This window comes from Hoplias malabaricus, chromosome 12, assembly GCF_029633855.1.
Source record: "Hoplias malabaricus isolate fHopMal1 chromosome 12, fHopMal1.hap1, whole genome shotgun sequence".
NCBI lineage: Eukaryota > Metazoa > Chordata > Actinopteri > Characiformes > Erythrinidae > Hoplias > Hoplias malabaricus.
The window spans coordinates 15,116,060-15,141,449 of record NC_089811.1 but is presented as its reverse complement, the minus strand read 5'-3'; the positions used below and the strand labels follow the sequence as shown (position 1 = coordinate 15,141,449).

Genomic DNA, 25,390 nt, shown 5'->3' with positions numbered 1-25,390 from the left:
ATTCCAAGCATGAAAAAAAATATCCATCCATTTTCTGTGAGTCAGTTGAAAGATTTTGGTGTCAGGAATCATATGCTTCTACGAGTGTTTGTATGGCTCCTTTATTGTGATGTCACACTAGGGAAATTTGCATAGAACCACCCTGGCAGTCGTGAAGGTGTTTGTGCAGGCAGAGCCGAAACGGACAATATTCTCACTACGCACATTGCATAAGGCCCTGCAAATTAACAAAGGCCCTCTCATCTCAAGTTAGGGAGATTTTCTGTATCATCAGAAGATGAAGAGAAACTGTCCTTCAGGAAATGAAAAGTGGAAAATAGGACTCCACAAGACTGAGCTGCAGGAACAACAGTAAGGCAAACCTGTGACTGTTCTTCTTGAGTTTGGATTGTTAATAAATACTAGTCTACGTACATAGCCATGGGAATATATTTAGAGGTGGCGTGCACTGTACAGCTGCTCTCCATGACCTTAAAAGCCTCCCAGTGCTACAGTGTCGTGAACCAAACTGAAGCTGAAAAGAGAAAAGTAAACATACACTGATGGTTTATACTGTCTAGTACTCGTTTAAACTACCCCAAACACACAAGCACAGTCTAAAAGTTGCTTACTATGTAATACCACCTTTAAAAAATGATGTATTATTTCCAAGTGCTAAGTTGAGTTCTTCTAAATTTCACACTAACACTTGAACTAATATTTGAAGTTTTCGTTAAACACCTTAAACAGTGAAGCAGTTACAGGCGCCTGGACAAATCATGCATCATTTAAGGTGACACAAAGCTGCAAGCTGCAGAATAAACGTTTGCTTCTTTTTCTTCTGTTCCACCTTAAGGACTCTAGCTGTTACAGAATCAGAAAAATGCTGACTTGGATGCTGGAGGGCTGATCACGAAGTTCATTATGTTAAAACTGTTTATTTATATATTGTTTATATATATATATATATATATGGTGCAACTGTCAAAAAATGGTCACATTTTGGCTCAGAGTTTAAAATTATGCTTAGGGCCCAAGGAAAGTCTGGACAGGCCCTATGTGCAGGTGGCTCCTCCTTCTTCTTCTTGCTCTGGGTCTGACTCAGGGTCGGCCTAAACATGGGATGGGCAGGGCATGACCAGCAACAGATTATGTGCATAAAAGTGACAGAGCCCTTAAATGACTCATTCTGAAAGGGACTGAAACTGGCAAGAATAGAGCTGGTGAGATCTCTTTATGTGAGAGTGATTTTGTGCAAAGACCTTCATGAACATATTTTGTATAGCTCATAGACCTATTCTAACTTGTTTAAAAAGAGGTATAATATGTCCCCTTTAAAGCACATTCTTGCAGGAAAAACCCAAGAACAAACTTTAAAGCAGAATTATTCGGTGACTATTTGTCACGTATCACGGGGCGGACTTACGGAGACGGACACACTCGCTAAAACACAGTACTTTTAATAAAACAAAAGATATAACAAAACAAAGACAGGCAACTACGGAAACGACAGAGACAAACAGACCAGACTAAGCAACATGACAGGGAAACATTGGAGGTGAAATAACAAGACTTACAGGAAAGAAACGACATGACTGGGAATTGAAAGGAAACAAAACGACATGACTAGAAAACAAAGAAACAACACGACATGAATAGGAAACAAAAGGAAACGACTTGACTGGGAAAGACAACGACTTGACTTGGAGTAGGAAAGAAACGAAATGACATGATTAGAAATGAGAATGAAACAAAACGACATGACTTGGAAACAAAACGACTTGAGTGGGAAAGGAACAACACGAATGACCGATAAACGGAAGTGACACAAGGGAGCTTAAATACATGAACAGACGAGACACACCTGAAACAGATAACGAGGACTGTGGACAAGGAGGCGGAACAAAGGCGGGACATGGCGGAGACAAGGACAACAACAAACAGAGCCATGTGCTGAGAGAGCACATGGCGGGGAAAACAGACCTGACAGGACGAGTGCGTGACACTATTCTCAGAAATATTCAGAGATTTTTCTCAGAATTCTAACATTATTCTCTGAATCTTATTTTTATTTTAGTGCTGTGGCCCTAAAACCTAAAAATTATTTTATTTTAACATCTGAAAATAATTGTAGTATTCACTGTAAATAGTGTACTACTATTGATATGAGACCTCAAGAGTTTTTATAAGAATTTATCCAACATTTAAAAGTGCAATCAAGTTATTTTCAACAGTGATTCTTCTGCTAATGAAATGGCCATTAAACTGATTAGAAATGCTTCAAAAATGTTTATATAGACTCTCATGATTGTCTAATAAAATGTCATGTTTAAAACATTGTCTTTCTGTATGTCAGGGAATCCTGTGTATCCTGGATTGTCTGTGTTCTTCCAGAATGTGCTAATATTTTTCAGGTAAAAAAAATAAAACAGAGTAAAAATTCTGAGTCCTTCAGAATCATTACAAGTTAAAAATCCATCAATGTATGAGAGATTTTAGAGCTGTGCATCTCTCCCATAGCAACCACCTAGAAAGTATATGACAACCACATGGAATACTGTATGAAGCACTGTGAAATGCCTAATATAACACTTAGCAACACCCTAGAAACCTCCTTGAATACAGCAGTACAATCACAGTATTTTTTTTCTTGGGGAAGTGCAAATTTGTTTTACCTCAAAGTTTCCAATTATCTTTATTATATTGACATATGCATTGAACATAATGATTTGGACATGGATAAAGTAAAGAATTTTAGGCACTGATTAACACCTCTGTATCTCTCTCACTGTCTTCCACAGTACACTTATATACAAGTTTGGACGTACTGAGGAATTGTGGGACTAATATGCACTCAACTGAACCTTTCAGCTGAGACATTCAATCAAACTTTACACTCTGAACTGAACAATTATCTCCTTACAGAATCCACTCCCAAGCAAAATTAACATTAACAGTACCTCTTCCAGTTAAGCAACTGCACTTTATCCACTGCAAGGAAGGTTTGATCTGGAATCTTTAAAAAGGTAAAACTCCATAGACAGGTTTTTTTTTTCCTTTTTTTCCCCAATATTTTGCACTTTCCTCATACTTAAAGCAGTTTTCTCTCCAAAAAGTATTGCCATGCCGTAAAGTCCTGACTGAATATATCTTTTAGCTGTATTAATTTAGGAGTCTCTTTTTGGGACTATTATTAATTTTCGTGTTTTGCTTTAATCTCATTCCAAGATTAAATGACACAATTGTCTTAAAAACTGATGTTTAGTGTAAGGATAGTGTATAAAAATGTATACAAAATCTGATAAAGTAAGAAAATGCTATAAATGCTGAAAGTGCTGAAACTATGTTACAAAAGCTAATGTATTTGTATTATTTAATTGAATTTCCCATAGATACATTTAAGAAATACACACTAGACAATTAAGCTTTTTAATGATATTGGATATCTAGTATGGCATCAAAAAGTGTAAAGTAGTAAATATTCTCTTTATAAACCTATTTTTTAAAACTCTCAGTATTTATAACAGTCCTCTTCTTTTCAAAATGAAATTTCTCAGTTATGGATTCAGCTTTTTGTTTCTGAAAATTTAATTTCTTTGCTACTTTGATGCCATAATCTAGATCTAACTATATGTAAATAGTTATATTTCTATCACTGTTTAAGCTATGATTGATCATTTATTTTTATTGGTCAGACTCTAGCATGCACAGAATGTGAAACATGAAGTGCCCCTAAACAAGTCATGTCCTGCTGATTTTTTTTATTCATCATTATTTTTTTTAAAGTAAGGATAAAAAAACACAATTAACCAAAATGCACCATTACTGTTAATTTGTTAAACTGAAACATAAAACATGTCATATTTGTATAGTTTTTCCCTGATATGTATTTGTTTGATAGAAAATTACAAATATGACCAGGCATAGGACATAGATATTAATATATAGTGAAACTATTTTTAAAAACTATGACAGTAATATATGAGAAAACTAAAGAAATTGCTGTTCAGGGTAAAAGTATGTAATCTGTTTGCAAAAGTCTGCTGTAATAGGTCAGAGCTGTAGTATCTTAAAGAATTTTACAATCAAAGTTTTTTTTTTTTTTTTTTTTTTTCCCCCCTTCTCCTTCTTTTTTTTCTTTTCCTTAAACGGTTCTGCTCATATGTAGCAGATTTTATATATATGTCTGTTGTCTGTTATGCTTTTATGCCATATGCATTGGGCATATGGCCAATATATATGGTCACTGCCAGGACAAAACCTTATACCTCTGTAATCGTAAATTTACAGGAAAGGGGAAAATGTTTTTAATATTGAATGGAATCTTAAGGGAGTGTATTTTTTAAGCATTTCTGTTGGTCCATTCAACATGAAGCTGTAACATAATTGTAAAGGCAACTGACATTTTTTCCACCTTAAACCAAAAAGTGAAAAACAACAAAAATGGAGATACTACATTTTGTACTGGCAGTAATGTTCATTGTGTACAATTATGAACAACTTGAGCAAATTAGATACTATTCTGTTTTGAATTGCTTTTATAAAGTAATAAGGATATGCAGAATATCCATACTAACATATTAACTGTAGTCAAAACCAAAAAATAGGCTCTATTAAAAAGTACACATTAAACATCCAAGGAACAATGAAAACTGGCAAGGTTTTGCTTAATCTTTTTAAATGTATCTGTTTATCTGAAGTCTGCATATCTGTTTTGTTATTTACAGTTTCACAGTGATAATTGCAATCGAGTGTTTAACTGAATCAACTCAGCTGAAATGTTTTGGAAATATTTGAAAGGGAATATTGTTGGACAGTTTGCTGTTAAACATTCTCTGTAATCTTTAAAGTTGTGATGTTCTCTTTTGTTTGTTTTTTTTATGAAAATTCTTGGCTAAAGTCAAAGCAAAATTCAGAGCACAACTTGGCTAAATAAACTCATAATATCTAATGCTGGCAATACACAAGCACATAAAATACATTATTGCCCCAAGCTTAATAGATTGGTGATTCTGACACCTATGCATATTTTTTTGCACCTTAAGATATGAAGCAGTGATATTGAATATGTATATCACTTGTATATTGTATATTATTGATTGTATATTATTTGCACTTTGGCTGTCATTAGTATTTTCTCATCATTGTAAAAGATACTTGTTTTAGAAAAAAAAGTTTTCTTAGTATTGAGCAGGAGGTGAGGTTTTAATGTGGTTACAAATATGATGCAGTGGAGATTTTCTTTCTGTCATATATATGCCCCATAAGATAGTGTATGTAATCATTATATAGGCTTAGATCATTGTTATTTTTGGCCATTTTTTTTCTTTCATCAAAAGAGCAAATTTGACCATTTTGGATAAACATTTTCAGATGCCAAAAATTTGAGGCATATCTTTTTTTTGCATTTTTATTTGAATATGATGGGTAGTGATTGAAACGCAAATGATTATTGACTTACACTGCTAGTTTATTCTCAAGTTTATAACAGTATGCTCTGGAAGGTATGTCAGAAATACCAATGCAGAGTCAATATGATGTGTTTTACTAAGTAAAAGCCTAAAAACTGATTTTATACTGATGTCACTGCACCACCTTTGCTTTTCTAACTGCCATAGAAGTGGTATATACACCTGTATTAGCTGAGTAATAAATCACAAATCATGTTTAACACTGTTTAACACTCCACTAAATAAAACCAGACATTTTAATTAATTTAATTTCTATATCCATTTGTGTCTTAGTTTTCTCTGTGCATATATTCATTTATATATCTTATCATGGAAACGGTCTATATTTTGTCATATCTTAATTTTTTATTTAGCCATCAACTGCTCTTTTCAGAGCTTAAGTTCATAGAACATACAGCAGGTAATAAGACAAAATACTTTTTTTTTTTTTTTTTTTTTTTTTTTTTTTTTTTTTTTTTTTTTGGTCCCACCATCCCTATGCAACCAAGAACACCCTGGATTAGGAGCCATTCAGTGCATCACACCTGAGGCCAATTTACATAACCAATTGACCTATCAACAGATGTACAGGACACCCATGCAGACGCTGACACCACACTCCTGACAGACTTGACCCACCTTTGTATAAGTTGACCAAAAAAAAATAAAAAGTGAATTGCAGCTCAGGAAAATTTGGTATACTTTTATTGCTGGGGTGCTGCAGGTGAAAACAAAACAAATAATATGGACAGAATCAAGGTCAATAAACACCAGTAAAAATATGTTTATTCTTTACAATGAAGAAAATTAGAAGGATCTACAATTCAATTTCCATTCAATTTACAGTGATTTTCATACTTTCTATAAAAAATTATTTTATGGTAGCAAATATATATATATATATATATATATATATATTTATTTATTTATTTATTTTTTTTCATACAAGAATTACATTAAAGGTGACATTCATGATTTTCATCCAAAAACTTTTATTTATTTTTTTTTTAATTGTTTCCTCACCATTTGCTAGCTCTCCAGTCTGTGTGTGTGCGCTCGAAAATGTTCAAATGTTTTTACAAAGCCCCAGTGTCTGTAAATGGTAATAAAACAAATTGCCTCTGTCCAGTATGCTAGGTTTACTCTCTCTCTTTCTCTGCTCATGGCAGAAAAAATAATCTGGAGGATTTTAGACAACAGAGAGAACCCCAAAAGCACAAAGCCAGATGAGAATATTCCTCTATTCCTGCTCCGTAAATCTGTAAAATGTACTTATTTTTACTATTTCAGATCACTTAAGGTGGAAATGTCTCCAAATCGAGAGACAGCTAACTGCATTACTGCATTACTGCAAAGTCCTACAAAACTAAACAACTCAAGTTACAAATGATTTTCTGTGGTAATTCAAACAGTGGATAAAAACTTAGACAAGTTAAACTTCAGCAACATAGATGTTTTTTTCATCCAACATACCATTCCACATTAAAAGACGCTGAGCTTTTGAACATAAACAAAACAGAGAGAATTTTTCTCCACAATTTTACACATCTCCATTAAAGACCATTACAAGCCAATTAATAAATTATTAGTTGTGTTAATTAAAGCATGTTTCAGCAATGAAAATAAAGTAAATTATACAGACAGAAACTTATAAATGACCTATAAAAATTTTCCAATGAATATCTGAGTTCTCAGCTTTGCTGTTAATATAAACATTTTTGTATAAACATTTTGGGACTATGTATATGAGATTACGTAGTGTACACTTTATGGCCAAAAGTTTGTAGAAACATGCACCTCATGTCTCCAAACACTATTGTACACGGTATATTTACAAATTCATACATCATATCTGAATCTATTAAATATAACCCCAGATTGTTACTGCCTGTAAGAAAAAAATATTACCAAGGCAGCAGACCATGAAATAAGAGAATCAGAACAGAGTCACTGAATCTCTGCAGTAATTATTATAATAGCTTATCTCTGAGAAGAAGCACAGAGATTGATGCAATAACATTAAAAAGAACAAACATTCTGGACCATTATGAACATTCTTTTTCTTTCTGTTCTTTATGAACATATGTGTTTCTTTCATGTGTTTCTCATGTGTCATTGCTGAATGGTCTGAAATTGCACAAGGATGTTCATCCGCCAAACCAATGTCATTATTAAAAGAATAAATGATGTCGTACCAGGCTGAATGCATATATTCAATTACAGAAATTAATGTAAAAACCCATTCATAAAAATAAAAACTTTAATGCCAGATTAGTGTTAAAGAACTTTAAAGTTTTATAGGCCATAATAAAACCCAATGCATATTTGACATAAAACCTTTACATTTCACTTCTACATGTCACCAAAGGTACAAAGTGTAAATGTATCTTTAAAGGTACAGCAGTGGTTTTAAGTCCAGTTGTGTTCCCTAAATATAAATTACATTCCTTTCTCCAGAAGGACAGGTGAATATTTGTAATCTTTCATTGTAGAACTGTGTAAAATAAAACAGCTAAATATTAGTCCTGGTGATGAAATGGGAGGCCAAGCCTACAGTTTTATTCTTTACAATGATCCTCAGGCCATTCCTGAACTTGTACAGTAGTGAATGAAGCATGATCTCCTATTACGAGCAAGGTGGGTTTTACCTGCTCCACAATCATTTTGTATTAGACAGATGGTCATATATGGTTTAGATACACTGATCACTGGTTTAGTTTGTACACTGAAGCCTACATAAAAAAAAAAAAAAAACACACACACACAGGAAACTCATTGTTCAGCTATGAGATGGTGTTATTATATATATATGGGTGGGCCATTTATATGGATACACTTATATGTGATACATTTATATGTGTCACATGACCCTCTTCCCACTGAAAAAACAAAAGTTGGATCCAAAATGGCCACCATGGTCACCACCCATCTTGAAAAGTTTCCCCCTCCCATATACTAATGTACCACAAACAGGAAGTTAATATCACCATCCATTCCCATTTATTAAGGTGTATCCATATAAATGGCCCACCCTGTATGGATGTATGTGTGTATATATATGTATATATATATATATATATATAAATGTTGTTTTTAGAAAAAAATTGTATCTTCATATATAATTAAAATTAATATTTTGTCACTGTTCAAAGACAAACATGTATCTCCATTTTAATAGATTTTTATGAAGTCATTTGAACACAGCAGCTGCGCTCAAAGTTGTGTGAAAATTTCATGGTGCGTGGACTAATGGTAATGCTCCAAAATTGCTTAGAATAAAATCTTTTATCATTGACTTCCACTGAAAATTACTATTTTGGAGATGCATGGACAGTGATGATATGACTACACAGTCATAGTTGTTGCATTTTAATCCTTGAGGTTTAAACAGAGTGCCTCACAAGTGACACGTGTGTTTTCATAGTTGATTTGCCTTCACAGGATAAGAACTTCTGGTGCCCAAACAATCAACATTCATGTTTCAATGTACTGTATTTAGACAAAATTCTGAGGCCATCTGCTTATCTAAAATGTGTTCTGAAATAAAGGGTGTTAATATAGTTTGGAAAGGTTTACCCTAGCTGTTGGAACCCTTGTTTAGTGAAGACTTGATGGCATTCAGAGAGCATTTGTGGTATCAGGTACTGATAAATAGTAGATAATTAATTCTCCATCACAACTGCCACTCCAACTCCAAAAAGTATAAAGAGCCCCATCACTAAAGAATGCAGTTCTATTACTCTACAACCCAATGACGGGGTCCTTTACACCCCTTCTGCTGTTGCTTAGCATTGGGCTTGGTGACCTAAGGTTTCAATGAAGTTCGCACAAACTGTGTCTACAAAATTGAGCATCTGTTTCTACGATAGGTACACCTTGAAGTAGCTGAATTAACTAGTTATGATGGGGCTTCAGAGACTTTTGGACAAATACTGTAAATTCATAATAAACCCACATTGTGTTTTCTGAATATTTACAATTTCCAGATGTGAGGGAGACCAATACAATAGTTCAGGAAAGAAAATGTTCTTAATGCCGCATTACATTTGAATCAATGTACACAAGTCAGATTTCCTTTTGGAAAGTCAGGAGAGCCTTACCAGAATCCAAGATGGCTGCCCACACATAAACAATGTGTACACGCAGTAGTATTATATAGTTGTACATATGTATAGTATATAGTAGTGCTTATATGTAATTTTTTTTTGTATTTATCATTAAATCAGTTGTACACAGTACTGTTCAAGTGCTAAATCTAGACCATGATTCTGTGGTGTTTAAATGTGTAAAATATCGAACAAGCTAACAATGAAAACTTAGCATTGGTTTTTCTGAATGTTTAACTGGAACATTGTTGGCTCAGGTGTGACGTGATTCCCAACTCTAACATCCGACTTGTGAGGTAAATGGAATGAAGCATAAATCCCAGTGGCAGAACTCACTGGATTAATGCTATTACAAAAGAATTATTGAAATCATTGCTGGGAGGGAAACAATACAATACTCTGAAATTCCTCCAGTCTTAGCAGCATCAGTGCTTTATGGATCTAGTTACTGTATCCTGAAAGACAAAACAGTTGCACAGATTTCAAAAGGCCACAGTTTACCACACATAATGCCTATAATCAGTGACTTTAAGGCAGTGTAACAGGTAAACCAACACAGAAATATTGGGTCATAGGCATTAAGATTATAACTTGCAAAATAATCACTTAATTTGCAAATAAAATCAGACCTGCCATTTTGTTGAGACTCAAGTATGGTTCTTAGATCTTTTTTTGTATATTCTATTGCTTTTGTTTTTTGTATTCATTTATTTATTAAAAAATAAAAAATTCAAGGTAGCAAAACTTACTATATAAATGCCTACCATTCTCATATGAAACTGGCTCCATTGTCTCCCAGTTCATGGCTTTCTGGACAGCTTTCTTCCATCTTGTGTAACGAAATTCACTCTCTGTTAAAGCAAACAATTTATAAGAAACTGTCAGGCTCTTGGCATACTTTTAATATTTTAAAGGGAAATAATTTGATCACTGAAATGTGTAAAATGAAGCAGCTGTGCTTTGGTTGCGTGAGACTTTTAAAGCAATATCATCACCATGTGTGAAAGTGAGTAATTGTAGCAGTCTCATTTGGTAGTGTCTTGAAACAAATTCATAATCAGAGTAATCAAAAAATCTAAAAGAAATGAACCCCTGCTCACACTAGCAGGTTACAAGTTACTACAAGTTGCTCTCTTGTGGGTGAGTTTGAGGCCTGTGTTGTGTTTGGGCTTGTAAACGGTCCAAGTTTCATGGTTCACCAGAGACAAAAACAGTATCTGGTTTATCATCCCAAGCTTCTTCAAATTGTCCCTGTGTGTACATGCAAAGATGCCTCACATTAAAAAGAAAAAGAAAAAATTAGAGATTATGAACCTCTCTTCCATGTTTAAAACCACACTGTTGAGTATAGGAACGAAAAAGGTAGGAACAAAAATTTCAGAATGCAGAAGCTGGGGAGTTTGGACTGCCTTGTCTGTGATTGGGTCGAGGGATTTGTTTGAGCCAATCGCTGAAAATGTCGCTTAATTGCGTTATAACTAATTTGCATAACGTGAAGTAGATCTTAACTTGTTTTGTGGCTTGTTGCTCTCAGAGTTGCTTGCTGGGCTCACACATACAGACATTCATTCACACACCAGGATAGTTATTAGAGAAGCCAATTCGCCTACCCTCCATGTTTTTGGAGTATTCATAATCCAAGTGAATATGAATACTACGAGTATTCATAGATAGTTTGTCTACCTATGTTCAGGGCAAGCTTTAGACCACACGGAACATTTCTTGTCAATATTTGATGGCACTGAGCCATAATAATGTTTGTCAAGTGAGGTAATGATGTTTCATTGTTAAGCCCTATTCAGACAGGATTAGTTTTACCTGTGGACATGGGTTTACTTAATTATTATCAGTGTCTGACTTGTTTTAATCCTGTCCGAATAGACAATTTCAGGAAAGATTCCAGAGCCTTTTATCTACTGTAAAAAGAGCAGTAAAAATAATCTCTGGTTATATTAATCCTGTGAGAATAGACGTGCAAAAAATACTCCATCTTATCCTTGGGTAAAGTAGTTTTTTGGTGGTTTTCTCAAGGATGGAGGAGGCATCTAGTGATGAAATGTTCATTTCCAAGCATGAGGCTAGACTCTGAATGATGCACCACACTCAAATCCATATCCAGCAGCCACTCCCATTTTCATCAAGATTTCTTATCCATTGCAAAACCATCATAAATGGATGTCCTAAGCATGGTGACCTGCTCCATAGCTTTTAATTTCTTTTCTTTTCATGATTTTCTATGGAGATTATACAAACTATATGTGCACATTGAACACTATGTCTACGTTGTAAGTGGTGCCATTTGGATACGCAGGGTATTTATACAGAACACTAAAAACAACTGGCAGTTTGTTTGTATAAATTAAAATTTATATTTGTTTGCATTTTGCAAGACTTTGCTTTAATTTATTTTTGTTTTTGTAGATTTTGCTGATAACATCTTCTGCTTATGGATTCACATGTTTGCTTCTGCTTAATTTTTTTGCTTCTGAGCAGAACTGTGATGACAATTATTTGAACTAACTGAGATAATTTGCGCTGACCGTGATCATTTGATATTTTATTTCAAACCCAGCAAACAAAATATTTAACAAATAAGGTCAGACAAATGGGTGAGCACAAATTAATTTGCTTCTTAGTTACAGTTTGAAAATAAAATGTAAAAAAAAAAGTCTTCCCCTTTTTAATCTAAATGCAGAAGACTGGCCAGGTCAGGTTAGTTGTGTGATTTTTGCTTATGGTTTTAGTGCTGGAGATTTGAAGGAGGTACTAAAACGATGACTTAGGAGCACCAAATGTTTCTCAATTACTACTGACCATGAGTACTCTCTACTGCTGAAGCATTTAACCTGTAACTCAAATGGAAAGTAAAAAAAAATATATAAGCTTTGTTTTTCATTTAAATCCATTCTAAGAAAGCTTAACATGTCTTAATGTACTAAAACAGAGCCCTAGGGACACCAAACGTTTCTCAATTACTACTTATCATAAATGTTCTCGGGCAAGTATATAAATATCAACAAATTGGTACCAGATGGCACTCATTCGCAGACAGTGTAACACATTTTATAGCCAAGGAAATGCTTCCATTCAATAGAGTAGAAAAACAATGTTAAAATTAAAAACTTTTAGTGCAGCTGATATATAACTATATTTATGAAAAGGACACATTTATTAAAAGTAACATCATCTGAGTTGTATTTAATTTTATTTTGTTCATTTATTTTTATGTTTTGTTTTTTTTTTGTAATTTTTGTTGTGCAATATGAAGCTTATGTGGCTGGAGCATTAAAATAATAATAATAATAATAATAATAATCTAAAATATAACAATGTATTTTTCTGTGGTTGAATTATAATGCCATATAATAGAAACATTCCCATGTTCATTATCTATAATTATAACTCTATGAGCAGGCAAACCATATTCAATTTCATGAAATTTAAAGATGGTTTTATAATTCATTTAAAATAAAATGCAATCCCCCACCACATGTTAAATTATAATGTTAAAACACAGTATACATAAATGTCAGTTTAATTACAGTTTAATTTCAAACAAACTGATAATACATGTGTGTCCACAGAGAGTCTAAGAGCTTGGGACTTTTATTTTAACTGCAGAGAGCTGCTGAAGAACAGGTGTTCGCTCAGACTGACTAATGAGATGTAAAGGGTGCTTTAAGCCTGCCCACACTTCCTAATCAATATAATGAACCATATACAAAACACGGACTCTATTCTCATTCGTCTTCAAACTGTTGTGTTCAAACTGAAAATGAATATATGAGCTGGATTTTTTTTGTTTCTCCCATTCTCAATTAAGTCCAAGAACCAAACTAATAAAAAGTACATGGACCCTGTTGCCACCACCAGTTCAAAACAAGACGCAGAAGACCACGCATGCGCACTATATCGAATCGATTGGCCTTCTGCTTTATGCATCTTGCATGTGAGTCCAGTGACGTATTTTTGACAGTGTTTTTTCACTTTCCAATTCATGTTCGTAATCTAGAAGTCGTTCCAGTCATAATTCCAGTAGTATGCGTCTTTATAATGGTATATTTTTGAAGTCGTATTCATACAAAATACACACAAAACAGACTTATGTGTACAAATTAAATATTTATGTACGAAAGTATATGAGCATGCACATGTTTATTTTTGACTGTAATCTTACTCTATACTGTTGTGTATTGTAAAAAGCTCCATCCGTTGGAGATTTGGGCATGGCTAATTCCCAGATGAGTTTTCAGAGCACCTGTCAGTCAACATCAGTGACCAGTGGAGATTCAAGGTGAACACAGCCTTCTAAGACCCACCCACCTGTGAAAACTGTCTAAATTTTCTGTCGTTTACATTCACAAGATACACTATTCTTTTTTTCTTGATTGTACAAATTTTATTTGCCAATTTGACTCCATAGGTTTCCACCATTTGGGACATGAAAGAATAAAAGAAGGATCAAAAAATAGTTAAAAATTAAAGTAAAACGTAAATAAGTAAATACTAAGAAGAAGAAAACAACACAACATTCACATCTAGTGTGTTTAATTGTCTCTAAAAACCAAGCAATACAAAAGGGATCTGAGCCTTGATTTTAAAGACAGTATGGAAGTAGCACATACAAACAAAGCCAATAAATGAGCTTCTTTATCTGATGGAAGATGCCATCTCACTTTAGCCTTCTATCAGACAATGAAACAGATGAAAATGTAGCTGGAAAAAGAAGAAACAAGCCATCAAGCTAATTAGTCTCAGCTGTCAGATTCTGGCTCCACAGGATTAAGCTGAGAGTGTCTGAGCCTCTGGATGTCCCTAAATGCCCAGGAAATAAGAGGGTGGCACCATTAAATACTTAACAACCTGTTTCGTCAAGAAGACTATTTCCAACTTGTAATTTGCTGCTGTCAGTGGAGTTGTATTTATTTATTTATTATTATTATATAATAATATAAGAGGTCTTGTAGAGGTCTTTGTGATAATTAAGCTATATACAACCCAAATATGGTTATGCTTTCATGGAGAGCTGTCATTTTCAGGGTTTTTCTTTTGACACTAATGAATGAATGGAATAGTTTGGTCACACAGTGGATAGGTGAATTAGGGTTAGCATTTGCTTCCTTGGAGACATTCAAAGCTTCTTATTTTCTGCTGCTAATGCAACTTCATTGGACAACTCAATATGCTTGGAGAAGAATGCTAACTAGCCAAATCTGTTATTCTGTAATATTAGCTAACTCATATATCCCCGTCTAAACGAAGTTGACAACACTGTTGTTAAACATTAATACATAAACAGGTACTCTTTAACAAGACAACTGGCCTTTGTGACCAGTGTCCCTTCCATTCAACATTTAGTATAGGTAAAAATAAAAAAGTCAGTTTATGATCATGGAAAATCTTTTTTTTTTTTTTGTTCATACCAAACTACAAACCTGAGACACTATATTGAGATATATGACTCATTTACACTAGAAAACTCATGATCATGAGAGGAACTGACAAGATTACATTTTAATGGTGATGTTTTTTATGTTACTCAAACCGAGCACCAAAAGTTATATAATTTATCACTTAAAAGGACATTGCTGGGATTCAAGCATTCCTGTAGAAATCCTTACATTTCAGGTCTGTCTGATAAAACCGTGCTATATATAATAAAATTCACAGCCTATTTCCTCACTCTCTGATGCTCTGGCTTTTACAATCCACAGATATTACCTGTTTTCATGTAAAGTTAACGGTAAAAAAACTTTGTGCATGTGCAATTTACTTGTCAGAAAGTCAGCAACGCTCATGTGTTCTTGTATTTGTGTTGCTATAGGGACAAACGAAACGACTTTCCAGTTTGCATAATATAAAGCAGAAAGAAAGGCTCCTTCCAAATATGAAATGGAGGCTGTAATAAATTACCCTAACAACTTTAAACACATTTATGTTTGAGGGTCTACTAAAACACGGTAATGTTGAGTGGGGCTCGGCTGAAACCAATAAATGGTGTTTAAGCCATAGCGTTGTACACTCCTCAAGGCACGCAACAGGAAGTGTCCCAAATTTGCTCTCAACTCTCCAACCCCTTTTGCTCCCCTACAAAGTTATCAAACAACTTCAAAGTGCACACTTCTAGGAAGGGTTGAGGACTTGTGGCAAGGATTAGAATGGAGAAAAGAGAACGTCTGGTCACCCTATTTTAGCTTCCTTCTGAGTATCATTGTAGTCTGACACATCCTTCTGGGCGCAACTATTTTTTTTATTTAAGATGAATGTTTGTTGGGGGAATCCATGAGACTTGAATCAGGCGAGCTACATAAAGGAAAGCACAAACTTTCCTTGTGCAAGGTACAGTGTAACAAAGATACAAAAATGCAAGAAAAAACAGTGGCCATGTAGAAAAGCGAAGTCTATCTCGTTATTGACCTAAATTTCTCTTACCTTCTGGGTTGATCTGAGGCTGGTACATCTCAGAGGCCACAGAAGTCATCCCATCAGGGTTTATCGTCCACACACCAACACCCTTAGCTGCCCCTGCAGCCATGGCTGCGCCCAGAGCAGTGGTCTCAGACATAGATGGTCTCACTGCACCAGAGAAAAGCACATTGTGAACAACAAAACAATATTAGCTGTATAAATAAGATCTTCTTATTTATAGAAGTTATATTTGTAGACGTTCTTCTACTTCTTTATTTTTTTTTTTTTTGGAATGTATAATAGTAAATAAAAATTTTAACATTCTCCAGCTCATTTGTCATTTTATTTTAAATAATAATAAAACAATTAAATCACCACCTTTAAATCTAAACCATATTTTGGATACTAGATTACACATGCTTTTGCAGAGATTTTCCTTGATGCAAATGCAGTGACGAAAAAATTCGGCACGCTTTTCAAACTACTTAAAGTTTAGGTTATATTTGTTGAATAAAATGACAATAGTTTTTAATATTCTAAAAGAGCGGGACAATGTTTGAATTTTGAATTATAATTATATGTTACACAAAAATTTGTACATATAATATAAATGATCTTTTCCATGTAATATAACTTAACATAATCTGTTTTGCTCAAATTTCATAACTAACTGTTAAGAACAATTAGTCTGATGCTTTCATGCTACAAAAAAAAATTCTAATTAAAAACTTCTATTACCATGAGTAGTTGATCTGAGACAATTGCCAAATGCTTCTTCAAAAATCTAAACACCTGACTGGTTTTCTAAATGAGTTCTATGATATATATCAAGCAATAACTCCAATCATGCATTTTAAACTTAGGCTTAGAGTTAGCAGGCTTGGAACTTAAAAACCGTTGGTTTAATCCCCTGGACTCTCAAGAAAAACAGGTTGGGGAGTGAAGGGCCAGTGATTTCTAATCCTTCAACATTCATCGCTGAATTGCCCTTATATATATTCATGGCTGAATATGCCCTTATAGAGCAAGATGCCTAACCCTCCACTGTGGGTTCACTGTCAATGAGGTGTTTAAATGCAGAATCTCGGTTTTGTTGTACTGCTGTACAATGACAATGAAAGTACAATTTGTGTTTTCACATTAATGTCAGCAGGTCATTGAGGTTTTTTTGCTTTATGCCAAAACTACTTTTGGCTTGTAATTTTTTTAAAAAAAGGTTTCATAAAAAACTTGAAATTTGTTTTAGTTCTTGTATTAAAATATTTTTTTGTAAAATCTGGCCCTAATTAAGACAGCTTTGTTTGGAGTTACTGCTTTATCTTTTATCAAAGAAATATATTTCTCTTTGTTATAGACACGGCTACAATATGATATGTTATACAGGTTAATCCTTTGTATTGCATCTGATGTTCCTGACTTAAAGAGTAAAGCTGTATATGCACACACACAAACCTGAACAGATGCTTACCAACAGGAATGCAGAGGATATCAGCCTGGAGCTGCATTAATAGTTTGTTTGCTGTCATCCCTCCATCCACATGTAACTGAGTGAGTGGAATACCGCTGTCTTGATTCATTGCATCCAGAACCTGAAACACAGAAAATAAACCACAAGAAAATGTTGGCAAAACAACAGGAAATGTAATGTAGAACAGAAAAATACAGACATTAGGGCCAGGGAAGGTTCAAGATTCTTGATTAGATTAGGATATATAATGTTAGGTAAATTATATTGCAATGATATTAAAAATGCCTAAGTATACATTTTTTTTGTAGTACATTTTTGCACATAAAAGTGTTTTATTTCAGCTGTGTTTTGAAAGACTGTAGCAATCAGGCTTGTCCCATTAATCACACTTGCACCCATGTGTAAGGCCTTTTTCTTTAATTTTCCACAGCAATAGTGCTTAGTTTTATAACTGCACATCAGACCAGTTTTATGTAGATTTCACTGGAGTCTTTATTTCTCTTTGTCAAGACATGGTGGTACAACAGGTAGTGTCGCTGTCACACAGCTCCAGAGTCCTGGAATTGTGGGTTTGAGCGCCACTCCAGCTGTCAGTGTGTGTTTACTCCAGGTGTCAGCATGTGTTTACACCAGGTGCTCCTGTTTCCTCCCACGATCCAAAAACACACGTTAGTAGGTGAATTGGCTACTCAAATGTATCCATAAGTACGAGTGTGTGTGTGGAGCCCCCTGCCTTGCGCCCAGTGATTCTGGGTAGGCTCCGGACCCACCATTACTCTGAACTGGATAAGCAGTTACAGACAATGGATAGATGAATAATATGTGAGCTAAAAATAACTTGGAATATAAGTTACCTCTCTTGTTTGAAAGCATACGGCCTCAAGTGCAGCAAAAGCCAAGTGGCTCCTGTTTGTGAACTGCGTCAAACCACAGATAATCCTATGAGAGGCAAGAGTGTTAAACAACATATGAGTTTTACTCATATAGTTATTTCACCTACAGTCGTAACAGCCATTAGGTAAAAGTAATGCATTTTCCAGTAAAACCAGAGCACACTTAATTAACAAAAAATGATTACACCGAATCCTTGTTTTCAGTATATAGTATGTCCACACTTTGCCTTAATTTCAGCTTACAACTTTTGGGAAACGTATATTTTCACTTTCAAAGTAGCCTTCACATCCTTTCAGGCCCATACTATGAAGTTTTCTTCTCACAACCTGAGATATGGGCTGAAATTCTAACTTTCACCTTCCTTTCAAAAAATGAAACTTAAAATACTTTTATCTGACAGCGGCATATTAGGTTGTGTATTAGATCTTGCATGTTTGTTAGGAGTCCCATTTCTGTACATTGCCTTAAAAAATTACTTACTTCTTCCTTCTTGGAACATCATCTTTTGTTTGAATTTAAATTAGAAAATGAAGGCCAGTCTCTGAAATTTAATTTCTAAATGAAAACAAATTTTAGAGCACAATTTAAATTTTTTTCCTGAGATTAGCCTAGTGGGGAAGAATAAAAGTTATATGTGCCATATACATTGTATTGGCCCCTTTTTCCCAATAAATAAAATTCAGCGAATAAAAAAAAAACAGTATGTTATAAATGTATGTTTAAATAGTGAAGGAGTATAGTCTGTGTGTGTATTTTGCCTAGATAACTAACAAAACTTGTAATTCCAGCTGTGGTACCTAATCATTTGCTTAAGACTTCTCAAGACTTAAGACCATTATAGAGGAATTGGCGAGTAAGTGTAAGTAAAAGATAATGCTTCTAATGAGTCAATTAGATGTCCTTCAACATACCTGCACTCCAGAGAGCTGCACTGACTATATTATATTCAAAATATACACACATATCCTCGTGTTATATTAATAAGTAGTAATATGTTTGCTGAAAGTATTATGTTTGCCTGTTTAGCAGAAGAGAACGTTGCCCTAAGGCATCCATATTTCTCTCCAAACTTGAGACACAAACTAGACTGTCTAGAGGGCAGGCACATCTGACTTTGAGTTTTTTTTGTTTGTTTGTTTTTTATTGTGCATGGTATGAAACATGTCTAGACTATGTTTCCTGCATAATAACACATTAATCAGAAAAATCAACAAACTAACTGAAAAAAAGCTATTTTCTTTGCTTTTTTGGTGTAATCTTAAAGTACCCCCAAAAGTCGCTTAAAGCATAAGAATATAATCTGTGTTGAATAATACATTGTTAAATATGTTATGTATTATTTTTTTGCCCAAGAAAATATTAAAATAGTTTAAGATCATTATGTTCTCAAAAAGAATGCAAATACTTAAGCACAACTATGCAAATGTACATGTCCCTTTACCTCCCTGTTACCTTTTCACAAACAAGAGAATACAGCCTTCTGAAAGTAAACAGACTGTGTGAATGAGGTGAAGCACTGCCAAAGTAGTCACAGTAACATAAATGATGAAAAAATAGACTATCCCTAAATATATATATATATATATATATATATATATATATATATATATATATATATGTGTGTGTGTGTGTGTGTGCGTGTGTGTTAGGAGTTAAGATTACTTCAACAGTTGCGATAATAAATAAAACCGCTAATACCTCTTCAGGCTCTGTAAAATGACTCAATTATGGGAGGAGGTTTTGGCTAAATTTTGAAAAATTATTAATGTGCATTAAAAACAAATGCCATTTAAATTCCATACGTTAATGCGTTAACGTTGACAGCACTACACTTTAGACAACAAACCAAAACGTGTAAATAGAAGTCATATAAACATATAATCATAACTGACTGTTTTATAGTGTACAGGTACATCAAAATTAGAATAGTGTGAAAAGATTTTAGTTCATAATTTACCCCTCGCCCCCTGCCCCACCAATATTGTAAACTGTCATATATTCTATATTCAATACATGTAAAGTTACATATTGCAAGCCTTTTCTTGTTCAGTATGGCTTGTAGCTCATAAAAATCAAATTAAGATTAAGATCAAACAGAACAAAGGTACAATAAAGAAATGTCTTTTTGACAAGTACGTTTATTTCCTCCAGAGGTTTCCTTCTGATATTTCTTCCCATGGTCCAAAAACACATGTTGGTAGGTGGACTGGCTCCTCAAAAGTGTCTGTACTTGTCATTGTGTGAGTGAATGTGTATCGCCCTGGGAAAACTGCTGCCCCCTCCAGGGTATTTTCCTGCCTTGCGCACAGTAGGCTCAAGACCCATCACAACCCTGCACTGGATAAGCAGTTACAGAAAATGAATGAACGAATTAGTAAAACATTCTTTTTTGTTTCATAGGCTGTATTTATATATTTTACCATATGCACCTGCTGAAAAACAGATCTCCACTGCTAACACTGGGTAAGCAACCAGTGCCACTGCAAAGTATAAATTGCCTACCTACTGTCTAAGCACACTGGACACTGTTGTGGTGTTTAGGGTGTCTTCTCACCACTGTGTTCATTATAAAATATGAGCTTTGCGATCTGTGCACATAAGGTTATACATTAGAATTTTTTTACATTCTAAAGCCATACTTTAGTTATTATCAGGAAACTGGAAATTGCTTATATATTTACTGCTCTGTCTAATTGATTGGGTCCTTTTGAGTACTTCAATAAGGGGAAGTGGTGATATCAAGTCTCATGTACTGTTCCCATAGTAATTACTTACCCTCGAGCACTAGGTTCCCAGTAGGGAGCGTATAGCCCAGAAAATGCCGGGACAAAGTAACAACCATATGATGTTCCAGCTGCAACGGCCAGTTTTTCTAATTCACAAAAACACAGATTAAAAATATCTTGATAACAGTCTACAAAACTTTAAAATCTTTCAGAAAAATACATTTCTGAATTACATGACTAATATCACATTCATGTCTCTCACATTAATTAACAGTATAGTAATAATTATGTGTATAACATGAAGAAAGTACGTAATGGGTCACCTATATCTGAAGATGATTTGATTATTCCCAGATTGTCTTTCAGCCACCTCACCACTGCTCCTGCTATGGCAACAGAGCCCTGAAACAAAAGCCAATCACAAATGGGCAGAGGGAACAAGAACCAGTCAGAGCTTAGTATTGATAATGGTATGTCATTAAATGTTATACACCACATAAGCAACACTGTGACACAACCTGCATCATATTAACATAATTTAGTGCTCAAAAACAAAGTGCAGAAAATTCAGTGAATTCATCAATCCAAATGTACACCCCAATACAAAATGTGTACATCAGCTGTAAGAGAATAAAGCAGATACATGCAACACAGGGTTAAGTTTGAAAATTCACGAGTGTTTGCCCTATAAAGCCTATAAATATGAGGTTTTGAGACTGATACTCTATGCTTCAACCATCCATGGATGGGATGGTGGCCCCCTCAATACCTCATTACTCATCTTGAAGCTAGCTAATGCAGGCATATGTTAACTAATGTAACAGGCACTGAGGTTTAAGTATTGAGTTACCTCGTAACATTGCATTCACTGCAATGTTCACTCAAGGCATTCACTGCAAGGCAGCACATGTATGCTTGATAAAAGCCAGGAACTGGCATATTATGTTTAAATGTTTGATGCTTTTATGTTTAAAATGTCAGGTGCATTTACATTGATTTTCACTAATTATTTCACCATATTTAGTGGCATGGTACAGAAAGCATGTAAAATAAAAATGCCATTTGCAGTTGTTATCTAAATGCAGACTAAATTGGCCCACTTTTTAGTTTACAAAAGTATACTTTACATATATTTTAAGTGTAACACTAGTAAACTTAGAGTACACTAAAAGTTACATCCCAGTTACATCCCAGTTTTATTTTGTATTGCAACAATTGTAAACTAATTATATGCATCTATCCCACTTGTAATGGATTATAGTGTAAATTAAATCTGGCAGAATACACTCAAATCCAACCTGGTATCATACTGAAAACATACTTTACTAAAAGACATTGTGAATTGTGAATATCTGGCAACCCCAAAAGAGGTGTGTTTGAATGTGTGCAGTGTATGGGATCTCACTTAGTGAACATACAATAACTACAAGCTGAAAACATGTTAGTTTGTACTGCATTTTAGTAGTTTATACTTTAAGTACAAAATACTTTTAGGTGTGAAAACCTGTTGCCCAACCCTTTCAACTATTTTGTCAATAAAATCAGCCAGATGTCTCTGTGTTAATTTGTTAACACTGTACAGTTCCAGCCATGTGCTTTGTACTTTCAGCTATTCCACCACTAACTACAAGTCAAATATACTTAAAGTTTATGTAAAATGCAAGGATACATAATTGTACTTTTCTTAAGTGTATCTCAAATTTGAGAAATCTCAAAATATTAAATAAATATACTCCAAATATGCTGAGAGTTTTCTGCATACTTGTAAGTATTAGCCATGTATACATATGTATTATTGTGTTTAGTATATATCTGACATGTACATATACATATCTGACATATACATGACAAGTACATAATAATAAACTGAAAATATACTTGCTTATTTTTAGTTTAAACCAAGTATAATTATAGCACACCTGAACAATTTTTTTGTAGTCTAATAGTCTACTGCTTGTAAACACTATGTGAAGACTGACTCATTATTATAAGTTGTGAAGGACTTGCGCCCCCTCCAGGGTGTATTCCCGCCTTGCGCCCAATGATTCCAGGTATGCTCTGGACCCACCGCGACCCTGAACTGGACAACAGTTACAGATAATGAATGAATGAGTGAATATTATAAGTAGTGAAAAGAAAATTAAAATGTTCATAGTTCATGGCATGCAGATTTGAGAAATAGTTGGTTACAGTAGAAAGGTTGTTTCTACATGCTGAGTGGTTCAGATTTTCAAATGTAGGGAACAGTAGTTTGGTGTCACATCAATGTCAAAAGTAGAGGGCTCAAAAACACCAGGTGGAAACAACAAATCTGAAAGATTTAACATTGTTTGAACATTTCCCCTGTTGTTTACTAAATAGTGAAGATGTTGAAGAAAGCCTCCGCTGATACTGTCTTACTTGGATATAAAAAGGTTTATTACAAAGATAGAATAGCATCAAATCAAGCAGCATGGATTGCTTGAGAGAGGTTTTGAAATTATTGGCTTCAGACAAAAACCATGTGGAGCTTTCAGACACTACACCCCCCTCGCGAGCGCAAATGTGAAACTCGCGAACACAAAAAGAGGATTTACGCATGCACCTGTCATAATCTTGCTCTCCTTATTTCATGTTTATTTCATTCTCGAATGGTTTATACCAGGGGTGTCAAACTATATCCACGGAGGGCCGTGTGGGTGCAGGTTTTCTTTCCAACCACGCAGAAGCCACACCTCATTCCATCTGTTTTTAATCATTGGATCTAATCAATAGATCTTGACTTTCAGTAGTGTGGGGCTTTTGCGTGGTTGGAAAGAACACCTGCACCCACGCGGCCCTCCGTCGATTTGGTATGAGACCCCTGGTTTATACCCTCTTGATTGTGAAGTTTTCAAAGGCTCTTCCTGCGCTCGAGAGGATTTCTGACTGGGTCAGGACTGTTTCTTTCTATGAATTCTATTGGCTGATATCTCCTTGTTCTGTGATTGCCAGCCTCATAGATTGTATATGGCCCGCCTTATTAGGAGAAGCCTTCTACAGAAAAACAAACATGGAGGAATTGTACCTTGGATATTTAGTCCCTAAACTGTCAAAATCCCTCCAATTCCAACATACAAGGGCAGAGAGAGCAGGCCCCAGGGAAGAGCAGGCCACAGGAATTGAGCAGAAGCACTATGAGAGGACAATTAGCTCTCCATTCACTCCCATTCATTTCAGGGTCTTTGTACCAATTATAAAGGTATTTCCGTGCTGTTTCCCATTGCAGTGAATGGATTTTCTGTCATTTGATCCACAAACTTAACAAACACTTCATAGTTTAGAAATTAATGTTTTCAACAGCAATGCTAAAGATGATGTGATAAATCTATGACCCAAAATACTGTATTTACGCTGTAACGTTTGAAAACAATTGCTGAGAGTTGAGGAGAATTGCCCAGCCCTGCTCAAAACAGTGTGAGAGGCTTAAGTGTGGCAGAAATATTCTCCAGTAATGAGGATAACTAATTCCAAACTGAGTGCAGCAGGCTCTCACTAACTTTAATACGTGCAGTCTCTCACTTTCCCAGGATTCATTGCTTGAGAAGCTGATGACACGTGACACACTTGACCGCAGGTTTCCCCACTGAAAACAACAGGATCACTGGGTCCAGTTTATATATACTGTCAATGAGAAAGAACTTGAGGAAAAGGAGCTTGGCAAGAAAAGACAGGTAAACTTTAAAATTGAGAGGGTAAAGATCTTGAGAACATGATATGATCAGTGCATAAGATGTCTCTTGAAAAGCAACACGGTGTGAAAAGTCACAGTTGCCAATAAACAGAAAAAAATATTTTAAGCTTTAAGTGTTATTTACCTCAAGTGCATAGTAAGCAGGTTGATCCCTCCCCAGTTTGTAGGCAACTGTTGTAAGGAGACCATGGTCTGATATCACAGGCTGTGGAGTAGATGTATTTGAGACTGAGAAATGAACGTCTCTAGCTGAATAAAAATGACAATAGACTATTAAAAAAAATCATTTACCTTGACACCAGTATTTTTCAGCATGAAGCAACCAGTTCCATAACTGTAACAGAACAGAGTGGATGCTGTCCTTAATGTTTGAAAAACAGCTAGATAGAATATATGACTAAATGTTTGTGGACAGCTGTTCATTCAACATTTCTGAAATAAAATTTTTAATGTGCATTCTGTCCCCCTTTTTATACATTCCTTGGAAGGCATTATGATGCTGAAAAATTTCTGCAAGTATCTGAAAAGCATTCGCCCATGAGGTCGAATTAGAGGTCAAATGCTGTTGTTGGATGATTCCATTTGGATCACAAATACCATTCAAAATAATCCTAAAATACTGAATAGAGTTCCATCACAGAAATAAA

At 34.7% G+C, this 25,390-nt stretch overlaps 2 protein-coding genes across 11 annotated transcripts in view; one reads left to right on the top strand and one right to left on the bottom strand.

The window, feature by feature from the left end:
- LOC136664078 (transmembrane protein 50B-like) overlaps nucleotides 1–25,390 on the top strand; it is a 62,757-nt gene that overhangs the window by 14,080 nt on the left and 23,287 nt on the right. The window contains exons 6-8 of one of the 8 annotated variants that reach the window (XR_010795064.1): nucleotides 2,336–2,393; nucleotides 2,781–3,005; nucleotides 4,707–5,854. The exons of 2 other annotated variants lie outside the window; for them this stretch is intronic. Coding sequence is in view for 4 of the 6 variants with exons in the window: in XM_066641116.1 (XP_066497213.1) it covers nucleotides 2,336–2,393; nucleotides 2,905–3,001 (155 nt within the window). In the remaining 2 variants the exon portion in view is untranslated. Of the gene's footprint in view, nucleotides 1–835; nucleotides 5,855–25,390 lie in introns of those variants that run through there. 5 more of the 8 variants (XR_010795066.1, XM_066641116.1, XM_066641117.1 and 2 more) reach the window with 5 other exon arrangements.
- Nucleotides 5,924–25,390, bottom strand: part of LOC136664076 (glycerol kinase-like) — a 67,185-nt gene continuing 47,718 nt past the window's right edge. For 2 of the 3 annotated variants that reach the window (XM_066641113.1, XM_066641115.1), the window contains 9 exons: nucleotides 25,035–25,077; nucleotides 24,868–24,948; nucleotides 21,355–21,433; nucleotides 21,081–21,177; nucleotides 18,266–18,350; nucleotides 17,412–17,532; nucleotides 15,968–16,111; nucleotides 10,285–10,386; nucleotides 5,924–9,990 (listed from right to left, as the gene is read on the bottom strand). In XM_066641113.1, coding sequence (XP_066497210.1) covers nucleotides 9,977–9,990; nucleotides 10,285–10,386; nucleotides 15,968–16,111; nucleotides 17,412–17,532; nucleotides 18,266–18,350; nucleotides 21,081–21,177; nucleotides 21,355–21,433; nucleotides 24,868–24,948; nucleotides 25,035–25,077 — 766 coding nt within the window. In that variant the 3' untranslated portion in view covers nucleotides 5,924–9,976. The remainder of the gene's footprint in view (nucleotides 9,991–10,284; nucleotides 10,387–15,967; nucleotides 16,112–17,411; nucleotides 17,533–18,265; nucleotides 18,351–21,080; nucleotides 21,178–21,354; nucleotides 21,434–24,867; nucleotides 24,949–25,034; nucleotides 25,078–25,390) is intronic. The other variant, XM_066641114.1, reaches the window with a different exon arrangement.